Raw genomic sequence first — 25,462 nt, 5'->3', positions numbered from 1 at the left:
CGGCGGATGGTGGTCCAGAATTGCTTCGAAGCCGTCCAGAAGTCTTTTTCCATGGCCTCCCCGAACTCCTCCCATGTCCGAGTTTTTGCCTCCGCGACCGCTGAAGCCGCACACCGCTTGGCCTGTCGGTACCTGTCTGCTGCCTCAGGAGTCCCATGAGCCAAAAGAACCCGATAGGACTCCTTCTTCAGCCTGACGGCATCCCTCACCGCCGGCGTCCACCAACGGGTTCTAGGATTACCGCCACGACAGGCACCAACTAGCTTGCGGCCACAGCTCCAATCGGCAGCCTCGACAATAGAGGTACGGAACATTGTCCACTCGGACTCAATGTCCAGCACCTCCCTCGTGACATGTTCAAAGTTCTTCCGGAGGTGGGAATTGAAACTCTCTCTGACAGGAGACTCTGCCAGGCGTTCCCAGCAAACCCTCACAATGCGTTTGGGCCTGCCAGGTCTGTCCGGCATCCTTCCCCACCATCGCAGCCAACTCACCACCAGGTGGTGATCGGTAGAAAGCTCCGCCCCTCTCTTCACCCGAGTGTCCAAAACATGAGACCGCAAATCCGATGACACAACTACAAAGTCGATCATGGAACTACGGCCTAGGGTGTCCTGGTGCCAAGTGCACATATGGACACCCTTGTGTTTGAACATGGTGTTTGTTATCGACAATCTGTGACGAGCACAAAAGTCCAATAACAGAACACCACTCGGGTTCAGATCCGGGCGGCCATTCTTCCCAATCACACCTCTCCAGGTTTCACTGTCGCTGCCAACATGAGCGTTGAAGTCCCCCAGTAGAACGAGGGAATCACCCGGGGGAGCACTCTCCAGTACTCCCTCGAGTGAATCCAAATAGGGTGGGTACTCTGAGCTGCTGTTTGGCGCGTAAACGCAAACAACAGTCAGGACCCGTCCCCCCACCCGAAGGCGGAGGGAAGCTACCCTCTCGTCCACCGGGTTGAACTCCAACGTGCAGGCTTTGAGCCGAGGGGCAACAAGAATTGCCACCCCAGCCCGTCGCCTCTCACTGCCGGCAACGCCAGAGTGGAAGAGAGTCCAGCCCCTCTCAAGAGAAGTGGTTCCAGAGCCCTTGCTGTGCGTCGAAGTGAGTCCGACTATATCTAGCCGGAACTTCTCCACCTCACGCACTAGCTCAGGCTCCTTCCCCCCCAGCGAAGTGACGTTCCACGTCCCAAGAGCCAGCTTATGTAGCCGAGGATCGGACCGCCAAGTGCCCTGCCCTCGGCTGCCGCCCAGCTCACACTGCACCCGACCTCTATGGCCCCTGCTATGAGTGGTGAGCCCATTGGAGGGGGGACCCACGTTGCCTCTTCGGGCTGTGCCCGGCCGGGCCCCATGGGGACAGGCCCGGCCACCAGGCGCTCGCCATCGTGCCCCACCTCCGGGCCTGGCTCCAGAGGGGGGCCCCGGTGACCCGCGTCCGGGCGAGGGAAATCTGGGTCCTTGGTTTGTGTTCTTCATCGAGGTCTTCGAGCTGTTCTTTGTCTGATCCCTCACCTAGGACCAGTTTGCCTTGGGAGACCCTACCAGGGGGCATAGAAACCCCCGGACAACATAGCTCCTAGGATCATTGGGACACGCAAACTCCTCTACCACGGTAAGGTGGCAGCTCAGAGAGGAGATTTAACATCTCAATAGATTTAACATCTCAATAGATTTAACATCTCATCTTAAACAATACAATTAAAATAAATCATCAAGAAAGATTTAAAACAAACAAAAAATAATTGGACAAAAGCCTAAAGAAAATACAATATCACAAATATAATTGATCAAAAAATAACAAATATATACTATGGACTACAATAGTTGTATATGAATTATTGTGCTGAATTTCCCCAAGGGATCAATGAAGTACTTTCTAGTCTATTCTATTCTATTCTATTCTATTCTATTCTATTATATTCTATGACCATGAAGGACACAAGTGTGGTTTATTTTTTAATACAACAAATACTTAAAAGCAATCGGCTTTTTAAAATTAATTAAAAAAACAAGATAGAAGGGCTGTAAATTCAACAATATATCACACAATTAAAATATATAAATATATTTGGAATAAATAATATAAAGCAGTAATTTCCCAAACATATGAAATTAATTATCATTTTGTAAAATGAAGAATATCTTCATTGTTATAGTTTGACTTTATACTTGTAAAACAGAATTTATTTTGTAATGTTTGTTGTAATAAACACAAAAAATATATGAAACAAATGATAATTTTCATTCATCTTATAGATTTTTCCCTGAATGACTGTTTTAATGACAAATAATTAAATGTTTTTTTTAATGAAAGTTTAGTTTGAGGTATTACACCGAGTAAGTATGCAAAAAGAAATATAATAATGCAAATGAATAAAAACAAATATATGTAAAATCATAATTATTAGGTGTGAATAATAGGAACATAGTTTTAAAGGTTTTACTCAAAATAAATATAATAATACACACTAATAAATGGAAAAATATACAATTCTTATATTTTATGCTCAGGTTTGAAGAATAAGTACATCATTGTAGTATTAAAAAAATACAATAAAATAAAATATGTGTAGTTTTGAACACAAATTGTCAGTAAGTGCAAAATAAAATATGACAAAACACTTAAATCAAATAAAGATTCTTCAATCATCAATGAAGACATCAAAGTACATGCTTTGTGGTAGAAATACATTATTACCTCATTAGCATATATTTGCATATGTGAAATATATCTATTACGCTATAAATGTTAGATAAATATTAGCATATGACTAAATACTGATGTTAAATTCATCGTACTGTCACACGCTAGCTCTGCTTCTATGGTTATCGTCACATCTTTATTCTTTGCTGTGGCTGATACGCCTCAGAAAAACACACAGTGAGCCTAATACGTTGTGTGTGTTGTAATGACACATGATAGAAAGCGACCAGCTCGTCAAGCATATAATCCTTCATCAGCAGCCGGGATTAGTGTGTGTGTGTGTGTTCGTATGTGTGTTTGTCTGTGTCAAGCAAGCGTTGTTATTACAGTAGAGTGTGTATAGGTACATACTGTGCTGCATGCCATCCTATTGGCGTAATATCTTCTCGCCAATTTCACTTTCCTGGCATGAGCGTCACGGCCTGGTTATTTTGGCCCTCACACGCCTTTTAGTCTCTCCAGTGACCAAAGTCAGGAAAAAAAAAATACCCGACAACTTCCACTTCCTCTTTTTCGTTTTCAAAAGGCAGATATTTTGTAACTGCTAACTTTCCACGCACATCTGTGACAGCATCTGCTGGTGCGGAAGTGAGTGTGTGATAAAACGACAAACATCACCAGAGACTTGTTCTTCTTCTTTTTTTAGCCACTTTTCTACTTTTTATGTTCATTTGTTGATTTTATATATATATATATATATATACTTTTTCTTTCTTATATATATATACGTATATACATATATGTATATGCATATATGTATATATACATACAGTATATATGTACATATACATATATGTATAAATATGTATATATACATATATAATGTATATAACATATACATACATATATACACACACATATATACACACACATATATATACATATATATATACATACATACACATACATATATATACATATACATATATATACACCTATATATACATATACATATATATATACATATAAATATACATATAAATATATATATATATATATATATATATATATATACATATACATACATACATATATATATATATATATACATATACGTATATATATATATATATATATATATATATATATATATATATATATACATATACATACATACATATATATATATATACACATATATGTATATATATATATATATACAGATACATATATAGATACATATATATATATATATATATATATATATATATATATATATATATATATATATATATATATATATATATATATATATATATATATACACACACACACATTTATATTTTTACGTGAATGAAATTCACATTTTACAACAAAATGTTTTAGTATTACAAAAATAATCTCATAATATACCAACAAAAAAACTAAAAAATCCTAATTTTACAACAGGAAGTCACAATAAAATGTTCATTTTATAAAAAGACCATAAAAAAATAATACAATATTTCTAAAAATAAAATACAATTTGATTCAGCAGGAACAGTGTGGTTTTCGTCCTGGTCGTGGAACTGTGGACCAGCTCTATACTCTCGGCAGGGTCCTTGAGGGTGCATGGGAGTTTGCCCAACCAGTCTACATGTGCTTTGTGGACTTGGAGAAGGCATTCGACCGTGTCCCTCGGGAAGTCCTGTGGGGAGTGCTCAGAGAGTATGGGGTATCGGACTGTCTGATTGTGGCAGTCCGCTCCCTGCATGATCAGTGCCAGAGCTTGGTCCGCATTGCCGGTAGTAAGTCGGACACATTTCCAGTGAGGATTGGACTCCACCAAGGCTGCCCTTTGTCACCGATTCTGTTCATAACTTTTATGAACAGAACTTCTAGGCGCAGTCAAGGCGTTGAGGGAATCTGGTTTGGTGGCTGCAGGATTAGGTCTCTGCTTTTTGCAGATGATGTGGTCCTGATGGCTTCATCTGGCCAGGATCTTCAGCTCTCACTGGATCGGTTCGCAGCTGAGTGTGAAGCGACTGGGATGAGAATCAGCACCTCCAAGTCCGAGTCCATGGTTCTCGTCCGGAAAAGGGTGGAGTGCCATCTCCGGGTTGGGGAGGAGATCTTGCCCCAAGTGGAGGAGTTCAAGTACCTCGGAGTCTTGTTCACGAGTGAAGGAAGAGTGGATCGTGAGATTGACAGGCGGATCGGTGCGGCGTCTTCAGTAATGCAGACGTTGTATCGATCCGTTGTGGTGAAGAAGGAGCTGAAGGCAAAGCTCTCAATTTACCGGTCGATCTACGTTCCCATCCTCACCTATGGTCATGAGCTTTGGGTTATGACCGAAAGGACAAGATCACGGGTACAAGCGGCCGAAATGAGTTTCCTCCGCCGGGTGGCGGGGCTCTCTCTTTGAGATAGGGTGAGAAGCTCTGCCATCCGGGAGGAGCTCAAAGTAAAGCCGCTGCTCCTCCACATGGAGAGGAGCCAGATGAGGTGGTTCGGGCATCTGATCAGGATGCCACCCGAACGCCTCCCTAGGGAGGTGTTTAGGACACGTCCGACCGGTAGGAGGCCGCAGGGAAGACCCAGGACACGTTGGGAAGACTATGTCTCCCGGCTGGCCTGGGAACGCCTCGGGGTCCCACAGGAAGAGCTGGACGAAGTGGCTGGGGAGAGGGAAGTCTGGGCTTCCCTGCTTAGGCTGCTGCCCCCGCGACCCGACCTCGGATAAGCGGAAGAAGATGGATGGATGGATGGATAATTTTTAAATGTTATTTTATTTATTTTTTAATCTAAAAATAGATAAATAAAACATATTTTACATAACAATAGTACAAGAAAACAAGTCCTAATTTTACAAGAACTAAATCATACTCCAAAAATAGTCACATCACAAACAAATCCATGTATAATATTATAGAAAAAGTTTTTACAATAATTACTGACATAATATTCACAATTTTACTCAAAAAGAAACAAAAACAAATCAAATTTCCTGTGAATAATGTCATATTTGGAGAAGATTTTACAAGAGTAAAGGCACACTGGTACAAAAACAAAACAATTATAATTATAATACAATTAAAATAAAACAAAAATAAGGTCATAAAATAGCATAAAAAAATAAATCTAAATTTTACGATAAAAAGTCACAATTTTGAAAGAAAAATCATGCTAGCCCATTTAGTTTGTTGCCTTTGGTGCTACCAGCACGTTTTTCTTTGTTCTGTCTGATTTATTCCTAATAAATCATTTTCTTACCTGCACGCTGTGTCCGAAACCCGTCTGCATTCCTGGGAGAACAACCCCGCATCACCATGCGCCCCGATCGTCAAAAAAATAGACGTATTATATGAAAAAAGTTTAAATTTTACAACAAAAGGTGCTTTATACTAAAATAATGTAATTATGTTGAAATAAAGAAATACATTTTTAAGAGTAGTTATACTATTATAAGGAAATACGTCATTAAAAATTTCATAAGTTTACAAAAGTAGTATAGGAAAATAAGTCCGGTTTAAAAGAATTAGGTCATACTCCAAAATAAAGTGAATACAATCATAAAATTACAACAAAATAATGTCAAAATAAAACAAAAAAATTAAATACCCATGTGTTACAATAAAAAGACACAATTATGAAAAAAGAGCATATTATATTAAAAAAGTTAGAATTTCACAACAAAAGGTATATTAAAAAAAGTCATTATATTTGAAAAAATATATATATTTCTAGTAGTCCGACTATTATTAGAAAATAAATCACTCAAATTTGACAACAAATAGACAACAAGTAAAGTCCTCATTTTACAAGAATGAAGTCATAATCCAAAATAGGAATATCACAAACAAATATGTAAATAACATTGCATATATTTTATTTACAAGAGTTAAAATAATCACAATTTGAAAAAGGCAAAATTAAACGTGAATAATCTCATAATATTTTAAGAAAAATATTTAGCATTTTACACTAATGCAAGAAAAAAAAATCATTTGATGACAAAATAAAGAATTAAATTGAATATTATAACATACATTTTGCAACAAAAAGTATATTATATATCATGAAAAAAATCCTAATTTTACTGTAATAAGCCAAATTTACAAGAATAATGTAAAAACATTAGAAGAAAAAGTCATAAGAAAATAAGTAATTAATGGTATAACATTTCATGAAGAATATTCATTATTCTACTGCAAAAAGACAATTTTACAAGAAAATAGAAGAAAAATTGGTCATCAATTTACAAAAGTACAACTAGGACAAGAGAAATGAAAACTAAAAATTACAATATCATAAACAAAATGATTCATTTCACCTGAAAAGTCTATTTGACAAAAATAATGTAGCATATTTATAATATTCATCATCTTACAAAAATGTAACCATAAAAAGTCAATTTGACAAAAAAATATATCAAATTTGAAGATTTTTTAAAATTATTTTACAAAAGTGACGTTTTTTTTAAAAGTTTTTTTTCTATCACAAAAATATCATTAAACTGTCTTTTTTTTTTTTTTTTTTTTACAAAAAATAATGGCACTATATTTCAATTAATAATAATAATAATTTTACTACAATTTTACAGGAATAATCTAAAAATAGCAGAAGAAAATAAATCTTAGTTTTCTAAAAGTTAATTCATACTAAAAAAAAAATCACGATTTGACAACAAAATGATTAATTTTACAGAAATAAAGTCATACTATCATAGGAAAAATATTCTTAATATTGCATGAAAAAGTTTGACAAAAAAATAACTATATTTCAATAAAAGAGTCATAATTTCATAAAATATATTTTGCAGGCCCGTTTTAATAGAATCAAATAAAGTTATTGTCAAAAAGCGTACAGAGACTGTACAGTATGTGATCGACACCCTCTGTTGGCAGCAGATCAAAGATATTTAGTTCCGAGAAGATGCTGACACTGTTCAAGTTGACGTTTTCCTGCTGTCTCACACAGCCGAGAAAGGACAGGAAGAAGCGGTTTTAAAGTCACACAATTCAGTGAAATAATCAATGATCTGTATTAAATAAAAAGGACACATTTCAACAGTTTCCTGAGCTCCACTTCTATGGTTATCATCACACTTCTCTTCTTTTTATGTATCCTGTGTTGAAATTAAAAAAACAAAACATTTAAACATTTTAGCGCCAAGGTGGAACATTTTTATTACTTAGTGCAAATTTTTTTAAACTTTTAAAACCTCAAAATATTTTAACAACTAGCATGGACACTTTAGCACCTATCGCAAAAAAATGTTAACACGTAATACAAACGTTTAGAAACTAACTCTGATTTTTTTTTTTTTTTGCAAATAACGCAAACATTTTAGCACATAGCTGAAAAACTTTTAGCACCTACCGCAAAAAAAAAAAAGGCATTTAGCTGCAAAATTGTTAACATCTAGCTCGAAAACTGAAGGAATCTTGGCCAAATTTTCTTAGCAAATAGTGCGGATATTTTATCACCTAGCTGGAAAACTTTTAGTACCTAGCGCAATAAACAATTTGCATTTAGCTGTAAAACCGGTAAAACCTATCTAAGAAAAAAACTAGTACAAGATACTGTACAAATGAAATAATGAATTATGTACTATATAAATTCCCACTAGATACTGAAAGTTTTAAAGCTATGTGCAAAAAATGTTTGCGCTAAGTGCTAAAATTTTTCCAGCTACGTGGTATAATTTCCACGCTATTTGCAAAAACAAAATTGAGCTAGGTTCTAAAAGCATTCAAGCTAGATACTAACACTTTTACAGCTAAATGCAAAAAATATTTGCACTAGGTGCTAAAATTGCCGTGCTAAAAATTTTTTGAGCTCGGTTATAAAATGTTTCCAGCTCTCTGTGTAAATAAACACACGCTGTATCACGGTCAGGTTGCGGAAGAAGAGGTACCAGGTAGGGCGAGTGGACAAATGCGTGTGTGTGCCCAACATATAAACACCAAGTTAACTTTCGGTTTCAATCTCTGCTAATGTAGGGCAAGATCATGGGAAAAAGCATTTGTGGAGGACTCTTCCTAGTAAAATGAGGGTCCCAATATTATTGTAAAATACAACTTTTTTGTTGCAACATAATTCATATTTTTGTTGAAATGTTAGTGATGAATATTTTTCATATCACAGTTTGATTTTATTTCTGTGAAATTAACAATTTTGTTGTCAAATCAGGATTTGTTTTCTTAAAAAAGTATCACTTTACTCTCAGAAAACTATTTTTTTTACTTCAGATTTTATGGTATTATTCTTGTAAAAAAACATTTGCAGTAAAATTAATACAATATTTTACTTCAAATATGATGATATTAAATGTGTGTGAATTTATGACAGTTTTATAATATTTTTTTTCAGATAGTATGACTTCACTTTTGTAAAATGATGAATATTTTTCTTCCAATATGATTTTATTCTTTTCAAAATTGACTTTTTATGTTGAAATTTCATCCATCCATCCATTTTCTACCGCTTATTCCCTCGGGGTCGCGGGGGGCGCTGGAGCCTATCTCAGCTACAATCGGGCGGAAGGCGGGGTACACCCTGGACAAGTCGCCACCTCATCGCAGGGCCAACACAGATAGACAGACAACATTCACACTCACATTCACACACTAGGACCAATTTAGTGTTGCCAATCAACTTATCCCCAGGTGCATGTCTTTGGAGGTGGGAGGAAGCCGGAGTACCCGGAGGGAACCCACGCAGTCACGGGGAGGACATGCTAACCTTCGTATTGTGAGGCAGACGCACTAACCCCTCTGTCACCGTGCTGCCGAATATTCGTAATGTAATATTTTACCCTTCATTCTTTAAAATGACTAATATTCTAAATATGTTGTTGTAATACAAGTCAATCTACCAAAATATTCTTCAAATATTATATTATTCTTGTAAAATTAGCTTTTTGTAGTAAAATTAATAACATATTTTAATTCAATTATGTTGACATTAATTTGTGTACATTTATGGGTTTTGTCATTTGTTTTTTCAGATAGTATGACTTCACTTTTGTAAAATGATTAATATTTTTCTTCAAATATGATTTTATTCTTTCAACAATTTACTTTTAATGTTACAATTCTGAATATTTTAATGTAATATTATACCCCTCATTCTTTAAAATGAATAATATTATAAATACTTTCATAATATTCTTCAAATATTATGATACTATTCTTTTAAAATAGACTTTTTGTAGTGAAATTAATAAAATATTTTACTTCAAATATGATGACATAAATTTGTGTAAAATTATGACAGTTTTATAATTCGTTTTTTGATACAATGACTTCACTTTTGTAAAATAATGGATATTTATCTTCAAATACGATTTTATTCTTTAAAAAAATTACTTTTTATGTTGAAATTCTGAATATTTTTTATGTAATTTTATACTCTTCATTCTTTAAAATGACTAATATTATAAATATGTTGTTGTAATACAAGTCAAACTACCATAATATTCTTCAAATATGATATTATTCTTGTAAAATTGGATTTTTGTAGTAAAATGTATACAATATTTTCATTCAAATATAATGACATTATTTTTTGTAAATTTATGATAGTTCTATATTTTTTTCCGATAGTATGACTTCACTTTTGTGAAATTATGAATACTTTCCTTCAAATATTATTTCATTCTTTTAAAATTAACTTTTTGTGTTACAATATTATAATACTTTCATAATATTCTTTAAATAACATATTATTTTTGTAAAATTGGCTTTTTGTGAAATTAATAAAATATTGTACTTAAAATATGATGACATAAATTTGTGTAAAATTATAACAGTTTTATAATTAGTATTTTCTGATAGAATGACTTCACTTTTGTAAAAGGATGGATATTTTTCTTCCAATATGATTTTATTTTTGTAAAAATTTACTTTTTTTGTTAAAATTCTGAATATTTTTTCTGTAATATTATACCCTTCATTCTTTAAAATGACTAATATTATACAAATGTTGTTGTAAAACAAGTCTTACTTAGTGTTTTGCACGTGCTATCGTAATGTCAGCGTCGTTAGCATTAGCTAACATGTGTCCATGACTAACTTACAAGTGCATTCTCACTCACAAACAAAAACATTTTGATGCTATACAAGTCCAAAAAAAAGTTTGCCCAAATGTCGTAGTGTTTTTTTATTTTAATCCCACGTGGGGCCGAAAAAAGTTGTGAGTGCCAGCAGTTTGATAAAGAAGGTGAGAAACTCCATTGAATTGTTGGCGTGAGTCTCTGCTTTGCCAACCAAAGTCCTCAACAAAGTTTGAAAAGTTTTATTTGTACATTTCATTCATCATTTAAATGCATTTCATTCTTTAAAACTAGGAATAGTCTCTGTAAAATGTCTTTTTGTGCTCATAATTTCTCGTGTCAGGTACAGATTCAATGGACTTACATGATTTGGGTCTAGGTCTGACCTTTTTGAACGGACTCCTCAGTAAAACCGAGGTACTACAGCAGCACTCTGCTGGATTAGTCCAGACAGTGCATGATAGGCTGCTTGCTGTGCTGTTTCCAAAATAAAAGTATGACGTGTGGCCTTGGATACGCCAAAGACTATTCTGGTCAGTTTATCATTGCAGTGATTTGATGATGATGATGGACAGTGCATGATAGGCTGCGTGCCGTGATGCTACCAAATAAAAACAAAAAAGTCACTCACTATGAAAAGTTGGGGTGTTGCTCTTCTTAGATAGACTATCCTGTTGGATTCATCATAGCAGTGCTTTGTTTATGCGGGGATAGTCACGACAGTGCATGATAGGCTGCCTGCTGTGATGCAATTCAAGCCAGGCTATCCGACTCCTGAATTTTCTCCATTTCCATGATTCACTTCATGCAGGACTTTGATGAATTTGAGAAGTTTGGATATTGCTCCTTGATAGTCACGACAGTGCATGGTAGGCTGCTTGCGACAAGGCTCCCAAATCCGTTGTCGCTTGCTATGAAAGTACTTCTGAACTTTGGTTATTGCACCTCTTAGTGACTGTCCTGTTGGATGCATCACAGCAGTGCTTTGATGATGACTAATAATAGTCAAGACAGTGCATGATATGCTGCTTGATGGGATTCAAGCCAGGCCATACCGCCCGACTCTAGATTGTCCTCCATTCCCATTATTTGCCTTATACTTTGATACATATGACAAATGAGGAAACCGCTCATCAATAGTAACAAAAGTGCATGATATGCAGTTTGCTTTGATCTTTAACCAAATTGACATTATCCTCCATTTTCATGAATCGTCTAATATTTTGATACATTTGCCAATTTGTGATATCGCTGACTAATCCGTTCCATTTATCATTGCAGTGCTTTGATGACGCTCCAATAGTAAAGACAATGCATGATAGGCTGCTTGATGTTACACAAGCCAGGCCACACTGACCAAATTGAGAATGTTCCTCCATTTCTATTACTCACTTTATACTTTGATACATTTGACACATTGGCATATCGCTCCTTTATTGTTAAGACAGTGCATGATATGCTGCTTTCTTTAATGCAAGCCAGGCCACTATAACCAAATCCAGATGATTTGTCTGATATTTTTGATCCGTTTGACAAATTTGGATAAAGCTTCTCTTAAATCTTGCATTCCATTTATCGTAGCAGTGCTTTGATGATGAGAGGATAGTAACGAGAGTGCATGATATGCTGCTTTGCAAACCAGGCCATGCTATCCACACCCAGATTTTCCTCCATTTCCATTATTCGATGTATACTTTGCTACATATGACAAATGTGATATTGGTAGTAACAACAGTGCATGACATGCTGCCTGCCTCCCAATGAATGGAAGAAGAAGAGAAGGTGACCTTATATTGGAGTGTTTATGAGTTTTGTCACAGTTTGGGTCCAGTCCAGTCCAGTCAGCAGGAAGTCTTCTCCTGAGTTCTCACGCCCATCTTGACCTTCTTGTCTGGCGCGGGCGCTGAGAGGAAATGAGAAGCATGAAACGATGTAAGAGGAAAGAGAAGCTCACTTGAGGAAAAGAGGAACCGGGATGGATGCTGACTGTCAGAGTCTGAGTCCAGGTCCAAGTCCGCCTCCACTGATAGTCTCCTCCTCTTGGAGACCTGGTCCTGGTCCTGTCCTGACACACTCACTTCCTCTTCCTCTTCTTCCTCCTCCACTTGCCCCTCCGAGCTCTCCGGCTCCCCTGCTGGCGACTGTTGGGAAACAAGACCTTTGTTTGGGTGTCTAACCCTCAGGGTTTTTTTAGGGGTGTCCAAACTACATCCCGCGGGCCAAGTGTGGCCCACCAGCGTCTTCCATTTGGCCCGCGAGACGTCACAAGTCCCAGCAGAGTGCTTTCAAAAGAATCTGTGCTTTTATTATAACAGCACAGCATTTACATGTATGACACAATCCAGACAACCTTCCCTAGTCATAGTGCACTTTTTTTTTTTTAAAGGTCAACACACATAACAACCTGCTCACTGAACTTTGTGGATGTTATGAAAAACGTCCAAACACCATAAATAATACTTTTCAAAATGACACCCATTTAAATACTTAATGTCATGGCTGTCTTGAGTTTCCAATAATTTCTACATCTCTTATTTTTTTGTGATTGAGTGATTGGAGCACATACTTGTTGGTCACAAAAAACATTCATGAAGTTTGCTTCTTTTATGAATTTATTATGGGTCTACTGAAAATGTGAGCAAATCTGCTGGGTCAAAAGTATACAGACAGCAATGTTAATATTTGCTTACATGTCCCTTGGCAAGTTTCACTGCAATAAGGCGCTTTTGGTAGCCATCCACAAGCTTCTGGCAAGCTTCTAGTTGAGTTTTTGACCACTCCTCTTGACAAAATTGGTGCAGTTCAGCTAAATGTGTTGGTTTTCTGACATGGACTTGTTTCTTCAGCATTGTCCACACGTTTAAGTCAGGACTGAGGGAAGACCATTCTAAAACCTTCATTCTAGCCTGATTTAGACATTCCTTTACTACGTTTTTGACGTGTGTTTGGGTTAATTGTCCTGTTGGAACACCCAACTGCGTCCAAGACCCAACCTCCGGGCTGATGATTTTAGGTTGTCCTGAAGAATTTGGAGGTAATCCTCCTTTTTCATTGTCCCATTTAAAGCATGAGTTTCATTGGCAGCAAAACAGGCCCAGAGCATAATACTACCAGCACTATACTTGACGGTAGGCGTGGTGTTCCTGGGATTAAAGGCCTCACCTTTTCTCCTCCAAACACATTGCTGGGTATTGTGGTCAAACAGCTCAATTTTTGTTCCATCTGACCACAGAACTTTCCTCCAGAAGGTCTTATCTTTGTCCATGTGATCAGCAGCAAACTTTAGACGAGCCTTAAGGTGTGGCTTCTGGAGCAAGGGCTTCCTTTTTGCATGGTAGCCTCTCAGTCCATGGCGATGCAAAACACGCTTGACTGTGGACACTGACACCTGTGTTCCAGCAGATTCCAATTCTTTGCATACCTGCTTTTTAGTGGTTTTCAGCTGACTCTTGTTCATCCTGATCAATTTTCTCTCAGCAGCAGGTGATAGCTTGCGTTTTCTTCTTGATCGTGGCAGTGACAAAACTGTGCCATGCACTTTATACTTACGAACAATTGTTTGCACGGTTGCTCTTGGGACCTTAAGCTGCTTTGAAATGGCTCCAAATGACTTTCCTGACTTGTTCAAGTAATTTTTTTTTTTTTTTCAGATCTGTGCTGACTTCCTTTGACTTTCCCATTGTCGTGTTTGTAACCGAGTCTAATGACTGCATCACATGAGCCTTATTTAAATGGGCTCAGAGAAGTCAACAGGTGTTGTCAATCATAATTACTCACATGAAGTAAAGAGGCCATGCCATGAAGCTAATTTGATTTGATTGTAACTTTTCTACATCACCAAAATTGATAATGTATGTTGCTGTATGTATACTTTTGACCCAGCAGATTTGGTCACATTTTCAGTAGACCCATAATACATTCATAAAAGAACCAAACTTCATGAATATTTTTTGTGACCAACAAGTATGTGCTCCAATCACTCTATCACAAAAAATTGAAAGTTGTAGAAATTATTGGAAACTCAAGACAGCCATGTAAACTTTTGACCACGACTGTATATATATATATATATATATGTGTGTGTGTGTGTGTGTGTGTGTGTGTGTGCGTGTGTATATGTATATATTTATACATATCCATCCATCCATTTTATATATATATGTATATGTATATATATATATATATATATATATATATATATATATATATATATATATATATATATATATATATATATATATATATTTATAAATATATATATATATATATATATATATATATATATATATATATATATATGTACATACAATATATGTATATATTGTCAAAAAGTTTGGACACCCTTGGGTTAGACAATTTTTAGGGTAATTTAAGTTGTATAAACAGGTAATTTACTGTGATTAATCGCGATTAATCCAATTTCCCAAGTGTGGTTAATCTGATTACAAACAATAATCTAAATAAAACTAATCCAGATATCCTACCTTGCCATTTGTCGATGTGTTTTGTGTGTGAAGATCAGAGTTGAGAGTCTCCAGCACCACGACTGTTGCACAAAGCAGACAGGAAGTGAGCCACACCAGGACCGTGTCACATCCATACAGGTCCTACCTGGACGCAGTGATATCGTGAGGGCGGGAACCTTCTTGCTTTGCTCCGCTTTCCCCTGTGCCGCTTTATTCTGCTCCTGCTCTTTTACCGCCTGCTGGGACAAGAGCGTCAGATACCCTCATTCTTGTGAGAATCCTTCGAGTGACCGAAGCATTAAAGCGCAGATACAGCTAAGCTTGTCTTTTTGCCTCATTTCTGTGAGAATCCTGCAAGTGAGCATACTGACGTTAATGTGAGCTTTTGAGCTAATTTTGCATGTTTACACCTACAAATAGTTAATTTTTGTATTGACTATGACCCGGTCATCTGCTATCACCCTAATGTTAACATGCTAGCTTCTTAGCTAATGTTGCATGTTTTTACCTAAAAATCATGATTTTTGTTACTTTGTGCCATCTTGGAAGTATGCTAACGTCTTTAATATTAGCATGCTAGCGTTACAATGCTAACTTTTAATGCTAACTTTTTAGCTAATTGTGTGTTTAAAACTAAAAATCGTGTATTTTGATGCTTGTACGGATTTTGGAAGTATGATAACATCTCTATGTTAATGTTAGCATGTTAATATTTTATGCTAGCTTCTGAGGTAATTGTGTATGTTTATATCTAAAAGTCAGAGATTTTTAACCTGGCACCATTTTGGAAGTATGCTAACGCCTGTTATCTAAGCGTGCTAGAGTTTTATACTAGCTTTTTAGCTAATTTTGTGTGTTTAAACCTAAAAATCCTGGATTCGAACACTTGGCGATATCTGACAAAACCCAAAACCAGTGAAGTTGGCACATTGTGTAAATGGTAAATAAAAACAGAATATAATGATTTGCAAATCTTTTTCAACTTATATTCAATTGAATAGACTGCAAAGACAAGATATTTAATGTCCGAACTGGAAAACTTTGTTATTTTTTGTGAATATTAGCTCACTTGGAATTTGATGCCTACAACATGTTTCAAAAAAGCTGGCACAAGTGGCATAAAATACTGAGAAAGTTGAAGAATGCTCATCAAACACTTATTTGGAACATCCCACAGGTGAAGAGGCTAATTGGGAACAGGTGGGTGCCATGATTGTGTATAAAAGCAACTTCCATGAAATGCTCAGTCATTCACAAACAAGGATGGGGCGAGGGTCACCACTTTGTCAACAAATGCGTGAGCAAATTGTTTAAGAACAACATTTCTCAACCAGCTATTGCAAGGAATTTAGGGATTTCCTCATCTACAGTCCGTAATATCATGAAAAGGTTCAGAGAATCTGGAGAAATCACTGCACGTAACATTGAGTGTCCATGACCTTGGATCACGAAAGCGATGATATTGAGGACCTTCAATCCCTCAAGCGGTACTGCATCAAAAAGCGACATCAGTGTGTAAAGGATATCACCACATGGGCTCAGGAACACTTTGGAAAACCACTGTCAGTAACTACAGTTTGTCGCTACATCTGTAAGTGCAAGTTAAAACTCTACTATGCAAAGCCAAAGCCATTTATCAACAACACCCAGAAACGCCGGCGGCTTCGCTGGGCCTGAACTCATCTAAGATGGACTGATGCAAAGTGGAAAAGTGTTCTGTGGTCTGACGAGTCCACATTTCAAACTGTTTTTGAAAACTGTGGACGTCGTGTGCCCCAGAACAAAGAGGAAAAGAACCATCCGGATTGCTCTAGGCGCAAAGTTGAAAAGACAGCATCTGTGATGGTATGGGGGTGTATTAGTGCCCAAGGCATGGGTAACTTACACATTTGTGAAGGCACCATTAATGCTGAAAGGTGCATACAGGTTTTGGAGCAACATATGTTGCTATCCAAGCAACGTTATCATGGACGCCCCTGCTTATTTCAGCAAGACAATGGCAAGCCACGTGTTACAACAGCGTGGCTTCATAGTAAAAGAGTGCGGGTACTAGACTGGCCTGCATGTAGTCCAGACATGTCTCCCGTTGAAAGTGTGTGGCTCATTATGAAGCCTAAAATACCACAACGGAGACCCCCGGACTGTTGAACAACTTAAGCTGTACATCAAGCAAGAATGGGAAAGAATTCCACTTCAAAAATGTGTCTCCTCAGTTCCCAAACGTTTACTGAGTGTTGTTAAAAGGAAAGGCCATGTAACACAGTGGCAAAAATGTCCCTGTGACAATATTTTTGCAATGTGTTGCTGCCATTAAATTCTAAGTCAATGATTACTTGCAACAACAAAAAGTTTCTCAGTGTGAACATTAAATATCTTGTCTTTGCAGTCTATTCAATTGCATGTAAGTTGGAAAGGATTAGCAAATCATTGTATTCTGTTTTTATTTACCATTTACACAACATGCCAACTTCACTGCTTTTGGCTTTTGTAGAAGCAGGCCGGCTTGGATGGAATCAAATCATTTATTGATTTACTCAGTAAATGGGTTTGACATCTCTGCATTAAGAAGTGGGACTGTTCAGGACCAGCTGCAGCGTGCTCAATCTTATCAGGTCTCATCATACTTCACTCACGATGAGGCAACAACTAACCCAGATCTATTGATTTGGACAGCGCTCACCTTGTGGTTTGGGACTTCCTCTCGCTGTGAGACCGGAGGTAAGGACGGAGACGTGTCAGGTGACACGTCCTTGTCCCGTCTCCGGTCCAAACCTTCTTGCCAGGCCAGAGGTGTTTGGCCCGTCTTGGACTTTCCTCTGTCGGAGAGGTCCAGAGGACCGTCACATGGATCTTTGTGCTGAGCGTCCTTCTTGTCCTGGGTCTTGGCCGCAGGGTTTTGTCCCGTGTGCTCCGATGGGTTCTTCAAGCGGAACACCACGGTGGGTTCTTTGACGGCCTTGTGCCACTGAGGCCCGTAGCCTGGCAGGCTGCCATTTTGGCTCGTCGGGACCATGTTGGGGAAACCAGGGAGACCGGACTTGGGGTAAGGGTGCAGCACCATGCTGCCGCCCGCCATGGGCGCCCAGGTGGCTGATTCAGGGATAGCCCAGGGGAAGGTGCTCTTGATTGGCTGAGGACGACAGGGCACGGGGGCCTTGAGAGAATGTGGACTTAGGTCGGAGAGGGAGGAGGTCTTCAGGGGATGATGGTCAATGGTCTCCACGATGTGAGATCTAAGGAACATGAAGCACTCAAATGACATTTTAGACATTTAGGGCCTGATCTGGAAAGTAGGCCTCAGATTCAAATGGATTAAATAAATGATTGTCTTCTAATTTATCCACACAATACCCCATAATGACAACCTGAACATTTTTTTGTTTTTAATTCAGCAAATTTACTAAAAATAACTTGTAATACTTGGCGCCGTCTTACAAGAAAAAAAACTATTTTTTTTTTGTTAAAAAATTTAATCATGGTTAAGACAATAAATATCTGAATTCAAAGCAAATACAATAAATATAAAGTTTTTTTTCTTAACAGCATATAGCTCAGATTTTACCTGTATTTAAATAATGAAAATACTACATAATATAGGTTTCTCTTTAATAATAATAATAATAATATTATTAATATTGCTTTATTTTTCAACCAAACAAATCGAATTAATGATAAATATTTAAAATAATCATGATTTTTGTTTCTTTGCGCCATCTTGGAAATATGCTAACGTCTCTGATATTAGCATGCTAGCGTTAGCATGCTAATGTTTAATGCTAGTTTTTTTTAGCTAATCTTGTATGTTAACACCTACAAATAGTGCCTTTTTTTTGTATTTCCTATGATCCGGTCATCTGCTAGCACCCTAACGTTAGCAGGCTAACATTGTATGCTAGATTTTTAGCCAATGTTGTATGTTTTTACCTAAAAATCATGTCTTTTTAAACTTGGCACCATCTCGGAAGTATGCTAACGTCTCTTATATCAGAATGATAACACTTTATGCTCGCCTTTTAGCTAATTTTGTATTTTTACACCTAAAAATAGTGCATTTTAATACTTGGCACCATCTTACAAGATTGCTAACTTGTCCCATTTTATCATGCTAATGTTTTATACAAGCAGTTCAGCTAATGTTTACACCTAAAAACAGTGCATTTTTATACTTGGCGCTATCTCTGAAAGACGCTAACTTGTCCTCATGCTGACGTTAGCATGCTATTGTTTTATGCAAGCTTTCTCGACAAATTTGTATGTTTAAATCAAAAAATTCAGATTTTGGTGCTCGGCGCCATCTTGAAAGCATGGTAACGTCTCTTAAAATAGTATATTATTGTTAGCATGCTAACGTTCAATGCTAGCTTCTAAGCTAATTTAGTATATTCATGCCTAATAATCATAGATTTTTAAGTTGGCGCCATCTTAGAAGTATGCTAACGCCTGTTATATTAGCGCAATTATTATTATTAATATTGGTTTATTTTTAAACCAAACAAATCAAATGAATATTAAATATTTAAAATAATCATGATTTTTGTTACTTTGCGCCATCTTGGAAGTATGCTAACGTCTCTGATATTAGCATGCTAGCATTAGCATGCTAATGTTTAATGCTAGTTTTTTTTAGCTAATTTTGTATGTTTACACCTACAAACAGTACCTTTTTTTGTGTTTCCTATGATCCGGTCATCTGCTAGCACCCTAACATTAGCAGGCTAACATTGTATGCTATGTTTTAAGTCAATGCTGTATGTTTTTACCTAAAAATCTAATTTTTCAAAACTTGCCGCCATCTCAGAAGTATGCTAACGTCTCTTATATTAGAATGATAACATTTGATGCTCGCCTTTTAGCAAATTTTGTATGTTTACACTTGCATTGTAATACTTGGCGCCATCTTACAAGATTGCTAACTTGTCCCATTTTATCATGCTAATGTTTTATGCAAGCAGTTCAGCTAATTTTCTATGTTTATGCCTAAAAACAGTGCATTTTTATACTTTGCGCTATCTTGGAAATACGCTAACTTTCCTATGTCCTCATGCCGACATTAGCATGCTAATGTTTTATGCAAGCTTTCTCGACAACTTTGTATGTTTAAATCTAAAAATTGTGGATTCTGGTGCTCCGCGCCATTTTGAAAGCATGGTAACATCTCTTAAAATAGCATGCTAACGTTCAATGCTAGCTTCTGAGCTAATTTTGAATGTTTATGCCTAAAAATCATAGATTTTTAAGTTAAATGATAAATGGGTTGTACTTGTATAGCGCTTTTCTACCTTCAAGGTACTCAAAGCGCTTTGACACTACTTCCACATTTACTCATTCACACACACATTCACACACTGATGGAGGGAGCTGCCATGCAAGGCGCTAGCCAGCACCCATCAGGAGCAAGGGTGAAGTGTCTTGCTCAGGACACAACGGACTTGACGAGGTTGGTACTAGGTGGGGATTGAACCAGGGACTCTTGGGTCGCGCACGGCCACTCTTCCACTGCGCCACGCCGATCTTAGAAGTATGCTAACGCCTGTTATGTTAGCGCAATTATTATTATTATTATTGGTTTATTTTTAAACCAAACAAATCAAATGAATATTAAATATTTAAAATAAATGAAAATAATTGATGAATTGTTATCAATATTTAGCGTAGTTTCATGACGATGCAACTTACCTCCTCTCTCCTGCTGCGTTGTGTTCCGTCTTCCAGGACGGTGACGTGTAAGTGGAAAGTGAAATGGGCTTATGGAGAAAGAAAGAGATAAACAAAGGATTTATTTTTAACTACCGTATTTTCCGCACTATAAGGCGCACCTAAAAACCACACATTTTCTCAAAAGCTGACAGTGCGCCTTATAACCCGGTGCGCTTTATTACGATTCATTTTCATAAAGTTTCGATCTCGCAACTTCGGTAAACAGCCGCCATCTTTTTTCCCGGTAGAACAGGAAGCGCTTCTTCTTCTACGCAAGCAACCGCCAAGGAAAGCACCCGCCCCCATAGAACAGGAAGCGCTTCTTCTTCTACTGTAAGCAACCACCCGCCCCCGGAAGAAGAAGAAAAAACGCGCGGATATCACCGTACGTTTCATTTCCTGTTTACATCTGTAAAGACCACAAAATGGCTCCTACAAAGCGACAAGGATCCGGTTCATAAAAAGACGCAATCTCTCCATCCGCACACGGATTACTACCGTATTTCACAGCAACTGATATTCCTGTGAACCGCACTGTGGAACGGGAGCACGTACGGTGAATATTCGCACCACAGGGAATGAGAAGTCATCCTTCACTGTGGTTCTAGCTTGCCATGCTAACTTCCACCCATGGTGATATTCAAAAGGAAGACCTTGCCAAAAGAGACCTTTCCAGCCGGCGTCATCATAAAAGCTAACTCGAAGGGATGGATGGATGAAGAAAAGATGAGCGAGTGGTTAAGGGAAGTTTACGCGAAGAGGCCGGGTGGCTTTTTTCACACAGCTCCGAAGGCGAACACACCTTCACTAAGACGGGCAGACAGCGCCGGACGACATACGCCAACATTTGCCAGTGGATCGTAAATGCCTGGGCAGATATTTCGGTCACAACTGTGGTCCGAGCTTTCCGGAAGGCAGGATTCACAGAACAACAGCGACACTGACTCCGATGACTTCGACGAGACGGAACCGGCCATTTTGGATACCACGCTTGCGCAACTTTTCAATTCGGACACCGAAGACGAAGAATTCGAAGGATTTACGAATGAAGAATAACTTCAGAAGGTGAGCGCTATGTTTATTTTGTGTGTTGTGACATTAACGTTCGAGCAACATTATGTTGCTATTGCTCTACACCATTTTGAATTTTACTATGTTTGTGATTGCACATTTGCGTACATTTTGGGACAGAGTTGTTAGAACGCTGGTTTTCAATATATTATTAAAGTTTGACTGAACTATCTGACTGTTTTTTTGACATTCCCTTTAGCGCAGCGTAGGCGCGGCTTATAATCCGGGGCGGCTTATTGGTGGACAAAGTTATGAAATATGTAATTCATTGAAGGTGCGGCTAATAATCCGGTGCGCCTTATAGTGCGGAAAATACGGTATATATATATAAAAACTTGTTTTGTTGTAATAATTACGCTTTAAAGCGGATAAATCTTCTGCTATCCATCTGTCTAATCCTTCCTTATCCTTTCATTTCTAAATCTTGTAGAGTGGAACCTTTGAAGTGTGATTATAACCATAGAACCTGAAATGTGATCCAGTAAATCAGTACAGACATTCCTGTCCTGGCTGTTCAGTACAAAATGGCTGTAGTCCCCTTTTTATGCAAATGTCCACTGCAGGGTACGTGGATATACGTGCTCATAAATTTATTTTTCCACTTTCTCATGCACTCCAGATGATTGTTATTTTGTTTTATTTAGTTGGTAGGAATGGGCACCTTTCACATGTGAAATGACATGGTACCAGTTATTGGTATTTGACCATCTTTACAGCTATTTTTGTGTGGTAATAAATGTTAATTTGTTTAATAATAAAATGTATTCAACATTCAACAGTTATCTGATTATTGTGTTGAGTTATTAAATTGTGTTTCTGAGTACCATTTGCAATTATTACATAGTCAACTTTGCAAAGACGTCAGGAAGGAAGTAGTCTTTGCCATTAAATAGACTGTGCCCATCTTGTCTTTTGTTTGCTTTGTTGGCAATGGAAATGTAGCGTAATGTTTATGTTGAAACTGCCATGTAAAAATCAAAATGTAGCCTTTTTTAAAGAGTTTTCTATCAGACATGTTTGCTTTGTTGGCATGGGAATGTAGCTTACCACCACCATGTGTGAATATGGAGTTAATAAATTATGGGTTTTCAGTGTCACACACACTTTGAATGACTAAAAAAGCGCTATATACATATAAATCCATTATCTATTTATTTTTTTGTGACTGTAGTTATAATTTTTTTATGTTGAAACCGCCATATAAAAAATTGCTCATGCTAATCGGTAGCATGTCTGTGGCACATCCAATAAATTAGCATCGAGCTAGTGCATTTTTAAATAATAGAGTCTTTTTTAAAGTGCTTTCTATAGGCATGTTTGCTTTGTTGGCATACAAATTTAGCTTAATTAATCAGGGGTTCTCAGTGTCACTAAAAAAGAGCTTAATACATCCAAATTGATTATTATCATTTTGTAACTGTAGTTATATTTGTTTGTTTATGTTGAAACTGCCTTGTAAAATTGCTCATGCTAATCGGTAGCATGTCTATGGCATGTACAATGTAAATTAGCATCAAAATATTTTGTGTAGGTGCACAAAAAAATCGGAATGATTCTTATTCATCCCGATTATAATTTAATTAATTAATTTTTCAAAATCGATACAAAAATATTTTTCTGTCAATGCAATTTAAGTGTAAATGAAAATACAACTTTACAAATGTATTCATAATTTTTGGGATGCATAAAAATAATGAATAATTTAAAATAAATTTCTATACAACTATGCAGTGCTCAAATAATTAAATTCTAACTAAATTAATAATAAATGATAACATATATGAATAAATGTATATGTTTCTTAAATAAACATAATCTTATAAACTCTAAAAACTGATGAAAAATAAATAAACATATTTACAAAAATGTATTACAATTATTAATTACATTTCACAAACTATTTGTGCTAAAATAAATACATTCTAACTACATTGATAATACATAATAATAATAATCATGATATATGTTTCTGAAATAAACTGTCGATAAAATTAATATGCAAATGAAAATACAGCTTGACCAATTTAGTCATAATTTTTGGGATTCATAATAGCTAATGCAAATGTTTTTTTTATTTTTATTCTAACTACATTGATAATAAATAATAATAATAATCATGATGTCTATCTGTGTTGGCCCTGTGATGAGGTGGCGACTTGTCCAGGGTGCACCCCGCCTTCCGCCCGATTGTAGCTGAGATAGGCTCCAGCGCCCCCCACGACCCCGAAGGGAAGAAGCGGTAGAAAATGGATGGATGGATATATGTTTCTGAAATAAACTGTCAATAAAAATTGTAAAAATATATATATTTAAAATAAATACATTTTTTTTGTTTTTTGTTTTTTTAATTAAAATCTATTTTTTATTTAATTATACGTTTTGAGGCCATCCCCATGCAACCAGAAGGAGCTTTTCTAAATGTCATTAGAGTTAATCAACCAAATAACACGTTATTTTATAAAAATGTTTTCTCGATTCAAATAACACATTTGAATCGAGAATTGTGTTAAATCGAGAATCGGAATTGGATCGAATGGTTCGGTGCCCCAAAGATTCACACCCCTCTTATTAAAATATTAAGTTTCACCTTAGAGATTACACTGTACTCTTTTGAAAATGAGAGAGAAACATTTGATTATCCCTAATGGACGCCAATATTGAGATAAATAAGGAAAGTGGAACCTACAAAGTGACTCTTGCTCATGGCTCGCAGCTGTCTGAACTCCGTCTGATGCTCTGTTGTGGCGGAAAAAACACCAGCTGTCAATTTTTCAAAGCACAATACATATCTGACTGGGGGCTCACCGTTCGTGTCTGTTTTCACCGCAACGTCGCCACCCGCTGGCTGATCGGGACGGGCGTAACCCGTCGCCGCGGCGCTGAGCGACACCGGCCCGGAGTTCGGCGAAAGGCCGGGGGAGATGTTGGGTTTGGCCTCCGAGGGTGTGTTGCTGTACGGCGACAGGTTTAGGTCAGTGTTTCTTCATGGTCCGTATGGGTTGTAATACACTTTTCCGCCACTTGTGGCAGTAAAGACAATGATAAACAAAGAGAAGAAGTCTGAAGATAAAAATCATAGTCTTAAGCACAAAAATTATGACTAAATTGGTCTAGCTGTATTTTCATTTGAACATTAATTTTATTGACAATTTATTTCAGAAACATATATCATGATTATTATTACCATTATTTACTATCAATTTAGTTAGAATTTATTTATTTTAGCACAACATAGTTTGTGAAATTGTAATAACTAATTTTTATGAATTTTAGTAAGTATTTACATTAATTTTTTGAGTCTATAGGATGATGTTTATTTAAAAAAATATATTATATATCACTAATTCAGAACCAATCCAAAACATGTGACTGAATTGGTGAAGCTGTATTTTCATTTGAACATTAATTTTATAGACAGTTTATTTCAGAAACATATGTCATGATTATTGTTATTATTTATTATTTATTTAATTAGATGTTTTTATTTTAGTACAAGATGGTTTGTAAATTGTAATACATAATTGTAATACATTTT

At 36.6% G+C, this 25,462-nt stretch overlaps 1 protein-coding gene across 2 annotated transcripts in view; it reads right to left on the bottom strand.

Moving 5' to 3' along the window:
- Nucleotides 1-10,798: 10,798 nt before the first annotated feature.
- Nucleotides 10,799-25,462, bottom strand: part of rbbp8l (retinoblastoma binding protein 8-like) — a 61,086-nt gene continuing 46,422 nt past the window's right edge. The window contains exons 7-14 of one of the 2 annotated variants that reach the window (XM_061985384.2): nucleotides 24,733-24,878; nucleotides 24,614-24,663; nucleotides 20,836-20,903; nucleotides 17,840-18,392; nucleotides 15,305-15,398; nucleotides 15,178-15,239; nucleotides 12,681-12,834; nucleotides 10,799-12,596 (exon numbers count right to left, since the gene is read on the bottom strand). In XM_061985384.2, coding sequence (XP_061841368.1) covers nucleotides 12,535-12,596; nucleotides 12,681-12,834; nucleotides 15,178-15,239; nucleotides 15,305-15,398; nucleotides 17,840-18,392; nucleotides 20,836-20,903; nucleotides 24,614-24,663; nucleotides 24,733-24,878 — 1,189 coding nt within the window. In that variant the 3' untranslated portion in view covers nucleotides 10,799-12,534. The remainder of the gene's footprint in view (nucleotides 12,597-12,680; nucleotides 12,835-15,177; nucleotides 15,240-15,304; nucleotides 15,399-17,839; nucleotides 18,393-20,835; nucleotides 20,904-24,613; nucleotides 24,664-24,732; nucleotides 24,879-25,462) is intronic. The other variant, XM_061985385.2, reaches the window with a different exon arrangement.

The sequence above is a fragment of the Nerophis lumbriciformis genome, linkage group LG23, assembly GCF_033978685.3.
Source record: "Nerophis lumbriciformis linkage group LG23, RoL_Nlum_v2.1, whole genome shotgun sequence".
NCBI classification, from domain to species: domain Eukaryota; kingdom Metazoa; phylum Chordata; class Actinopteri; order Syngnathiformes; family Syngnathidae; genus Nerophis; species Nerophis lumbriciformis.
This window is presented reverse-complemented; position numbering and strand designations above follow the sequence as displayed.